The sequence below is a fragment of the Formica exsecta genome, unplaced genomic scaffold (assembly GCF_003651465.1).
Source record: "Formica exsecta isolate Colony F162 unplaced genomic scaffold, ASM365146v1 scaffold360, whole genome shotgun sequence".
NCBI classification, from domain to species: domain Eukaryota; kingdom Metazoa; phylum Arthropoda; class Insecta; order Hymenoptera; family Formicidae; genus Formica; species Formica exsecta.
In genome coordinates, this window is record NW_021850848.1 from 92791 (window position 1) to 103190 (window position 10400).

Below are 10400 nucleotides of genomic sequence, written 5' to 3' on the forward strand. Positions count from 1 at the left end.
TTCAGGGGAAAGGGGTTTAGAAGGATATATTGGAGAGTAGCTAGGAGAGAAGTGATAGGGGGAAAGAGGGAGGGTTGTATGTTCAGTGGTACTTGTTTCTGTGCGTGTGCTTAATAGATAATCACTACTATTAGTAATTACAGAAGAATTAAAATATGCAGAAGTTTGAGTCTTCCGATTCTCGGAATGAATTCGCTTTATGATGGTGGGTCGCAAATTGTATATTTTACCCGACCTGGTTCTCATTACGGAACCAGTGGAAAATGTTATTTATTGCGGGAATTTATAATATAAATAAAATTGAATAATTGAAGACTTACTTTTACTGATGAATTGCGATTGGTAAGTTGAGATTGCTGGTAAAAAATTGACGCCTTTCGCTTGGATGGTGTGCTGCGGTATTGCTGTGCGGCTGCCGGGTTGCCTCGGAGACGACGCCAAGACGAGGACTGGTTTTGAATTGACACTTTTACTCTTTATATTATTTGTGCACATGAGACTGATTACTCAGAACTGATTGAAGTTGAATAATAAGTGCTCGAGTCTTACGAGTTCCTTCTTTTATAATTCCCTTTTGAGGGCGTCTTCTAATTTTTAGAAGTAGGGATTCTTCAAAATTTTAACGAATTAGAATTGTGCCAGTGTCTTCATTTGGCAAGGGGTGTCTCCTATTTTCATATTTTTACCCGTGCTGATCGTCGGTTGAGCCGGTATCAGTTCAAAAGTTCCTTAAACATTAGCTTTCCCGGCGGACCATCGCGCACATGATCTAATTAGAAAAGGGTCTTACTTCTTTATAACTATTTTGTCGACGTTGATGCAGCTGTATTTATTAAAAATTTCGTCAAGGAGATTTTATCATTATTGATCCAGTTGTACTTGTCCGTTAGAAAATTATTATCATTATTGATGCAGCTGCGTTTATTAAATATTTCGTTAAAAAGTTATTATCTCTTTGTTCTTCCGCCGGAAAATTCTACTGCAAGGGGTATCTATTATTTTTTATTTATCTCGAGGAGACCGGTGTGGTTTCCATCACCGATCTTCTTGCGTCTTTCCACGGTTACTCGTAGATATAGTTACTGACAAATGACAGTGTTTATAAGAAACGTATGGCGCAAGATGCTTTATTTATTGAACGATTCATTCTTATCACCAACTGACGATCGTTACCGCAACGTCACGGAAGGAAGGAATCTTGGAGTCGCCAGGACATAACAGATCAATTTTCTTTTTGTAAATGTATGATCAATCTTTACATTATTTAAAAAGTCAAAAGTCAAAAATGATTGTTGTAATATAAAAGAAAAATAAGAAATGTATGTATAGTGCTTACATTCTTTCTCAAATACTACAGTGCTGTCGAATGCGCGATCGATTTCTACATCTAAGTTTGCATTCGTTGCATCCATGAATGCTATCACTAGATCATTTGGCTGTACTGGCGCAGGACCTCCACCTGTCATAAGCCGCTCGTGCCGGATTACCGTGGTTAATTTTCGTTTCCTGAAATAATTAATTAATAAGATAATAAGTATCAAAATATACTTAATAAAAACCGAATATAGAGATATACAGATGTAGGAAGGAGGATGTACGCTCAAAAAAATATATAATAAACTGATTAATTATCAATGAGAGATCATTTACCTCTGTTTTATATTGTCCCAGCATTTCTTCAGTTGTTTGCTGGAGCGAGGCGTACAACCTTCGCTAGTGTATTTTTTAGTTATCCTCTCCCATGCATCCGTCTTATCTTTCAGATCTGCCGCACCGGTTTTTTTATTTTCGATAACTTTTTCTTCGAAAATAAGCTGCGCTAAGAGCATTCGCTCCTGCTCCGTATAATAAACATTAGTTTTATCCATTATTATTGCACAATGCTTAATCACGATTTTATTTATCAAAAATAATTACCAATGCTTTATTTCACGATACGAAAAAGTTTTCATATGTATTATGTGAAATTAGTTGCAGGCACGATCAGGGTTGGGTCATTTAGCCATTTTGAGTAATTTCCTATATTTTTGTGTAGGAAACTGTATAATACATATGAAAACGTAGGAAACGTATTATACATGTTCTAAGGCTCGATTCGGTGATCCAGAGCAACGCGATTGATCGAAATCTTATAGTTATGGAAAAGCGTATGTGACAGGCTTAATTTGTTGACGCGTCCTGTATGCAAGAGAATACTAAAGTGCAAAAGGGAATTATATTGTGATCCCTTAATCTGTTCTCGGCACTGTGACGTATGATTTTTTTGCAATAACTACAATATGCAGTCTTTGGCTTTCATAATATTTTTCAAAATTTCCTTCCTCTCAAAATTTGTGACATGGCCTACCTTCACGACTCATATTTTCGAAATTTATTTTTAGTTTTTCCAAATCGCGTAATCTATGGATGCATTCAAAACACACAACCGTTGAGTATTGCCTTGTTAACACTCGACGTTGATTTGTTGGTTCTAGAAGTAAGAACCAATCACATTCGAACATCATACGTATAATACATGGTTGAACTCACGACGTATTATACTATGTATAATACATGGAGGAAACCCGGTATAATACATCGAGTATAATACCTACCCAACCCTGGGCACGATAAAACGGTGTTGCCCCCAGTCGGTCACTAAAAATCCCTAAAATATTCCTTCCTTCTGGAAGGGAGACTCGAGGTCCATCTATGAAACAAGGCGGCCTTGAAGATTCAAGGCATCCTTCATAGAGGTTTCCTCCGTCCTTAAAATAAGAAATGACTATGAATACGGGTATTAACCTTCCTTTATATAACCTTACTTTGCCTTAAGACCGTATTACACTACGAGTTGCGTGCTCGGTTGCGACTGGAGATACGATTGACAGTTGCGGATTGATCAATCAGAGTAAGGCAGCTTGCTAGCCGATTGGTCAATCCGCAACTGTCAAATGTATCCCCAACCGCAACCGAGCCCGCAACCCGTAGTGTAATACGATCTTTACAGCCGCGTCTGCTAAGATAAATAGCAGATTTTCCTCCCTTGCGCATGCGCATTCGTACGTTTCTCTCGGCAAACGCACATCGTTTGTAAGGACTTGGAATTTGCATTAAAATTTTATTTTATTTTCTCGTCAGCAATAGTTTATTTTCTCGGCCGTTGGGTGGAATGCGCGATTGCACGTGGCAAGGAAGGAAAGTATCTTATTATCTTGGCAGACAGTAGATAGAGCTCTATCTATATATAATATATCTGTGAGCCTATCGCACAATGCAAAGGTACAGGCAATAGGAACAGAGAATAACACAGGCAACAGAAATAACTACGTTTCAACTTACCAGAAACTGAGTATCAACGCACAATAGAATATGGAATAGGCAATAGGAACAGAATTTCCGACGCGTTGGATTTCTGTTCTCTATTGCCTGTTCCTGACCAATCACAATGATCCAGTTTATTTGCTAGAACGGGCGCGTATTTTCATAAGTTTCCATTCCGTATTTCTATTCCCTGTTCCTATTGCCTGTACTTTTGCATTATGCAATAGGCTTAAGCCCTATGCACAATGAAAACCACAGGAAACAGGAACAAGGAATAAGAAATTATCTCCATCAATTCACAATGGTACTATAGCGACAAGAGCTGTCCAATCTGAACTCATTGTCAGATAAATTCCGTACATAACTTACAAATACAAACTGTCATTACAAAAATATATCGTTGAAAGCATTTTGGAAGCACAAAAGAGTAAGTATTTATTTATTAGGTATATTATTCGTTGAGTTATGTTCATCGTAATGTTCATTAATATCGGTTTTTATAGTGTAACGATACAACCCTCCACCGTCACTCCACCAGTACCCGGCCGCCGATCCGCCGAAAGTCCGCCGCCCGACGAACACCGGTCGGGAAAAATGCGGAGGCGCCGAGCGCCCATTTTCAAACGATAAACAAAGCGCGTAAATATCTAACCGCCGTTAGACGCGCGTCACCATAGAGAGCTGGTGACGCGCTCGGGTACCGACCGACCGATACCGAAAACACCCGAGTCGCGCGCGCCGTTTCTATGACGCAAATACCATTAGAACAATAGGCGAATTACGCAGACGCGCGCGCCGAAACCGAATCCTAAACACGCTCCTCCGAGAAAGAACAACGGGGTTGGGAGTATTCAGCCTCCGCCGAGAGTTTGCGGTATCTCGAAAAGCGATCCTTGCACCACCACAAAATCGAGGTACACGGGATCGGACGTGCTCGACCCAGCCGGGAGTTCTCGGCCCCTCACGACTTTTCCGACCGCCTGTGTGTATCGGCATTATTCTCGTGGCAGGGAGTTCTCTGCCACCGACGGGATTCCTCGTCGGCCGATACATTCCCGATTCCGCCACCCGCGATCCAGATACGCGAATAGAAGCTGACAATTACACGCACCGACAGACCTATTATCCACCGCCATCAACGCGTCCGACGCGCCATTATTACGGGAGCGATAAGTCCCGCGCCGAGGGCCGACCCACGCCCTACCGCGACACCGATCGACGCACGGGATCAATATACGCGTCGAAGGAAATCACCACCCGATAACTAACGGCTCTTGCCGAATTCACGCTACGCGATCTCGAATCGATATTCAGCCATATAACCGAAATCACGAACTGCGCTACGACTAATCACGTTGCATTGGATGCACCACCGTCCGCGCACGAGATAAGCACACTCGTCTGCATTCACGCACGCACATACTGTATTATACAATCACACGCTCACATCTCTACATTGTACATTCTCGCGCTCACATACTTATATCATACATTTTCGCGCTCACATACTTATAACATACATTCTCGCGCACACACATACACATCTTATACAGACACACTCTCGCTGTACAACACATATCTAAGAGGACAATAAATTATATTTTTTTACACAACTATGCATTCTCCTTCGTGTCTCGATACCTCTTTCACAAGCCCAGGATCTCGACAGAGCTTTCCGTCTCCGCCTCGCGAAAGCGGAACGTTACAATAGGTTTTCTCAATGGATGATCATTTTGAAGGTGATTTGTTATATCTTGCTGCAATGCAAGTATTCGGGCTACGATTGTACAATATGTGGAGAAAGAAAAAAGCTAAGTGCTGGATTAATAGGAAATGGTGAGTACGAACCATAAATGTAAAATGTGGCGAGTATGGGGACTTTGTAATCCTTTTTACGGAATTGAAGGAAGATGCTGTTCAAAATCGAACTCCAATAATTACTAAGAGCAACTATAAGACCACTCCAATAAAGCGCCGATTAATCGCGCTCGAAATTCGGCGCGTCAGCCGCCATCTCGCGCGTCGCACGGCGCGCGACAAATAGGAGCGCGTTCCAAAAGCGGCGCTACGCGAATCGCGCCCGGCCCGCGGCATCGCTCGTGCCTATCGATGCGGGCCACGCAGCGGTCACCCGAGAGAGCTGAAATTAATAACAAATTGCAATAACAACTTCAATTTAAACTAATCATCGCAAACAACAACCGGCGCGATCTTTTGTGACAAACACACTACGAAATTCTATCCGTCGCTCGCGGGTTATTCTGTCGCTCGTGGAATCGCTCCGTTTATACCGTTGCTTGCGGTATTCAATATATCCGTCGCTCGCGGAGATTATCGTTGCGCTCCCGGTCGCTCGCCGGAGCCAGACACGGTGAAGATTAGCATAAATCTGATCGACCAAAGAACTTGTTAATTATTTATTGTTCTTAATAAATTGACTGCTTTTTCAAAACACTATCGTGTCTATTTCACGCGATCCTCGCGCTCCCGCGTTCACTCGCGCACATTTTCTGATCTCTTCTTTCGATATACAAGAAGGGACGTGGACATATTCAACGAGCTTCTACAAATGGTTTGACCTTATTTACAAAAAAGAAGCATGAAAAAAACGATTTGCCCAGAGCAACGGCTTGCGATAACACTAAGATAAAACATAGTTGTGTTAGGTTCTATTCTAACATTTTAGAGATACACTGTAATGACTAAAAGTATAATAATAAAATTATTAATTTAGTTTTTTCAATTTCAACAATTTTATTATAGATATCTGGCGATTGGTGACCAAATATTGTCGGTGGCTCTTGCTTACAGAGTAGGAGAGTCCACTGCTCATAACATCATAAAGAAAACATGTACAGTGCTATTTCAGGTTTTATTGCCAATATACATGAAAGCTCCTATAGAAGATGAATGGAGACATATTAGCAAGGATTTTTTTAGCAAAATGGAATTTGCCCAAATGTATTGGTGCAATAGATGGCAAACACATAACTATACAAGCATCAACAATTTCTGGATCAATATATTTTAATTACAAAAGAGGAACATTCAGCATCGTTCTGATGGCTGCTTGCGATAGCAAATACAAATTTACTTTGTTCGACGTCGGTGCATTTGGTTGTGAAAGTGATGGAGGAATTCTTTCCAGATCAGCGTTCGGTAAGGCTCTATATGAAAGAAAATTAAATTTTCCGAAAGGAAAATACGCCTACCTGGCTCTGAAAAGGAAACACCTTTATATTTTGTTGGCGACGAAGCTTTCCAAATGACAACAAACATGATGCGACTTTACCCAGGTATCTGAACGAACAGAAAAGGATCTTCAATTATCGCTTATCGCGTGCTAGAAGAACAATCGAAAATAATTTTGGAATCCTTGTGTCTAGATGAAGGATATTCCGCAAGCCGATATGTGCAAGCCCAGATGTTGTTGATAAATTCGTTCTAGCAGCAATGTGTTTGCACAATTTTTTAAAAATCAAAAATGATGAAAAAATACCACATTATCAAAGATATTGCCCAAGTCAATACATGGATCGAGAAACTACTGAAGGGAACGTAATTGCAAGCGAATGGAGGGACGAATTAGAGGCCAACAATGTAAGAAATTTCACAAATGGTGCACATCGAGCTGCAAAAGAAGCATATGAAATGCGAGATACTCTCTCGTCGTACTTTTTAACTTCGGCTGGTGAAATTCCGTGGCAATACGAATACATACGACGTGGACAATACCACGATGCACAATAAAAATCCTGTTTTTAATATGCTTTTATAACAAATTTTAATTTTACTGTATATTTAAAATAAAGTAAAATGTATTTTTTTTAACAATCTGAAAGAATAAAAAATGGCAATATGAGCCCAGCGCAGTTATTCGAGCGCAACAAAGTTTATTTTAACCATGATAATGTAAAGTATACGTATAGCGGACGTTTCGGCTCTTTTTTGAAGCCATTCTCAGCGCAATGGTCTAAATCGCAAGTTCCTAATCGGTTCGCATTATATAAAAGTCAAAAACTTAAAATTAAAAAGGTCAATGAATAAAAAGTGTAAAACAGGTGTGTCTGTAAGGCATTACTGTTGGTGAAGAACTAAATCCTCTCGAATGTACCAGCAATTGTACGCCACATTTCCAGATGTGCATACAAGAGTGTTCGCAAACATAGCAAGAGGCGATCGGCGGAGAACTCTAATTAGAAACTGACACCACGACTCTTAACGATACAATCAAATATTTTTTTTATATTGAAAACAAAATTTTATTTTACTAAGTAATAAAAGTTTTAAGTAATAAAAGTTATTTTTATAATTATATCTTCTATTATTCATTATGCGAGTACAAAAGTTCCATAAACTTTCTTTTCAAGTTAGTCTTCATTGGTTCCATTGTCTTTTCGAGCTCCGCTGTTACAAGTTTACCAATAATTACATCTGGATAATGAATGTCATTTCGATTCTGTAGAACTGTAGATGCTACCGTATTGAACGTATTATTCATTTGAAGAAAGGCTGTTCCATAGGGTCGACTTTGCGCTTTTTTGTGAGCCTATTCATTCCGGTGAAACAAGATGAAGGCATATTCAACGTTTTTGCCAAAATCGATGACTCGTTTGTCTCAGAAACTGATGTTTTGGGCGGTAAAAGAGCAGATGATGGCTGTATCGGCGAAGGTGTGGATCTTATCGGCGAAGTTGTGGATCTTATCGGCGAAAGTATGGATCTTATCAGCGAAGGTGTGGATCTCAATATTGGCGAAGGTGTAGATCTCAGCATTGGCGGAATCGGCTTCGACGAAGGTGCCGATTGCAGTGGTAGCTGCATAGACGCAGATGGCTAAAAATTAAATTTATAAATAAATACAAATGTCACTGCTATATTATACATTTTAAACAGTTACTATTACTTATAAAAAAATTATTTACGAATAAAGATTGACTCGCATCAAGTATGTTATTGGAACATTGTACAGATAGCAAATTCCTCTGATTTTCCATAGAAAACACAGGTGAATTTGTCGAATTTTTAAACACTTCCTTTTCTGACACTGATGTCCTATGCTGATGATGTATTGAAGGAGTGAATTGTTGCATCTGCGACAACGAAGATGACTGAAAGAAAGTTAAAAAGTATATGAACTGTTCATTTTATATAGATATCTTATTGTTCATTTTGGTATTACAAATTCATTACTTCTCGCACATCATCAACATTATCGCCATAAATATTATCCTGAGTTTCATTTTGTGCAGGCTTTTGGGTAAAAGATTGGCTGTTCACAGACAAATTATTTTTTTGAGTGACGATGTTAGAATAATTTCTGAAATCATGAAAGTACATACATATATTACATTATAGATATGTATATAAATGAAGCTTATAAAATATATTTAAGTAAAAGTCTATAATCATTCTCATAGGATGTAAAACAAACCTTTTCTGAGTGACAATATTCTCTAAAAAGCTTAAATTTTCAAACAAAACCCATTTTTGCCGTATTGGTTTTCCTGCTCCACTTCTCGTTTCATTCTCTCGCAGCTGCCTCTCTTTACTAAAGCGTTGGCGAAGACGTACCCAACGTGTTTGACAGTCCGATATTACATAATATATATAAAACATTATCAGTGTCATTCATAAATTGTAATGTCGGCTACATAGATATTTAAGAAAAAGGACATAGTTTTTCAGTAGGAAAGATATAAATAAATATCTGATAAATATCTGATGAATTTGTTTCAATTTGCTTTTGATACAAATACAAATATGCTGACAGGAAAGATTATTTTGTAACGTGGTCACCTTTCTCGACGCTCGGATCGGCTCGTCGGTGTCCGAGGGAAGGGGAGACTTAAACTTACGAGAACACGTGTTAGATATAAATACTGGTTTATTCAGATAGAGTATACAAGCGGAGTGGCGTGCAGGGCCAAGCGATTGCGGTCAGCGTGCGGTAGGCGGCGAGCTGGCTCCAAGGTGCGGAGCGGCTAAGATGCAAAGCGGTCGGTGCGTGCAGGCGGCGCTGGGTGACTCGGACGGCACTAGAGTCCTATATAATCAGAGAAGCGACATCGTTACCCCCTCCATGCTTCCCATGATCGCCATGTTGGTCCCGCAGCTGCCCATTTGTAATCTAAAATGTCTTAAAAATGTCTCAGAAATATTTAAAATGTTTTTTTTTTAGAAAATAACATTACTTGGCGTCGGGACGCTACCGCGTCGCTTGACAAATATACTTTTTTCTCACTTACGGTACGCCGGTTGCGGTTAGTTTGCACGTAGAATTCACTACGGGACCAACATAGGGCGCGTTCCACTTAACGACCGCAACGCTCGCGAGCATCATCTGTCTTTGTTTAAATTTCGGTGAACAACAAAGATGAAATGATATCGTGAGCGTTGCGGTCATTAAGTGGAACGGGCCCATGGCAATCAGCCAAATCAGCAAGCGGAACGCCATTGTCGCTTCTCTGATTATATAGGACTCTAGACGGCACGGCTTAGCGAAGGCTTATGCCCAGTCTACAATGAGTCGTTAGTCGTTAGTCACAAGCAAATTGACCAACCACAGTCGATTATTCCAAAAATATTCTAGAAATAATCGACTGTGGTTGGTCAATTTGCTTACGACTAACGACTAACGACTCATTATAGACCGGGCTTTACTTGCTATGGCGCGTATTCTACAAGCGGGCTTACAACTAGCTTACTTACTACGGCGCATTTACAATTAGCAGGCGTAGTACTACGGCACATTTACAATTAGCAGGCGTAGTACTACGGCGCGGTTACGACCCGCGGGCTTACTACTAGCTTACGGACTAGGAGTTTTACGACAACGGCTTACTGGCTACGGCGCGTATACTATGCTAGCGACTTATTCCTACGGCGCGGTATTTACAGACGGCTTACAAACTAGTGTCAGGCTGGGTGGCTAGGTATTGCGGACAGGGCCGAGTGTCACGTCGGATGCTCACTTGGCAACGGAAAACCGGCGAAACCCGGCGAAGCTGAGCGAAACCTCAGCCCGGACTGGTGTTAGGAGCCGGCGAAACCCGGCAGAGCTGAGCGAAACCTCAGCCCTTGAGGTAGTAGAGAGC

At 40.5% G+C, this 10400-nt stretch overlaps 1 protein-coding gene and 1 pseudogene across 1 annotated transcript; one reads left to right on the forward strand and one right to left on the reverse strand.

Moving 5' to 3' along the window:
• The first annotated feature begins 5023 nt into the window (after positions 1-5023).
• Positions 5024-7033, forward strand: LOC115238860 (annotated as a pseudogene).
• Positions 7034-7524: 491 nt separating this feature from the next.
• On the reverse strand, positions 7525-9140 carry LOC115238861. Its single transcript, XM_029812995.1, has 5 exons — positions 9103-9140; positions 8738-8854; positions 8497-8623; positions 8229-8414; positions 7525-8139 (listed from the first exon to the last, which is right to left on the reverse strand). The coding sequence occupies exons 4-5, from the start codon at positions 8394-8396 to the stop codon at positions 7801-7803; spliced, it is 507 nt and encodes a 168-aa protein (XP_029668855.1). The 5' UTR covers positions 8397-8414; positions 8497-8623; positions 8738-8854; positions 9103-9140; the 3' UTR covers positions 7525-7800.
• Between the last annotated feature and the right edge of the window lie 1260 nt (positions 9141-10400).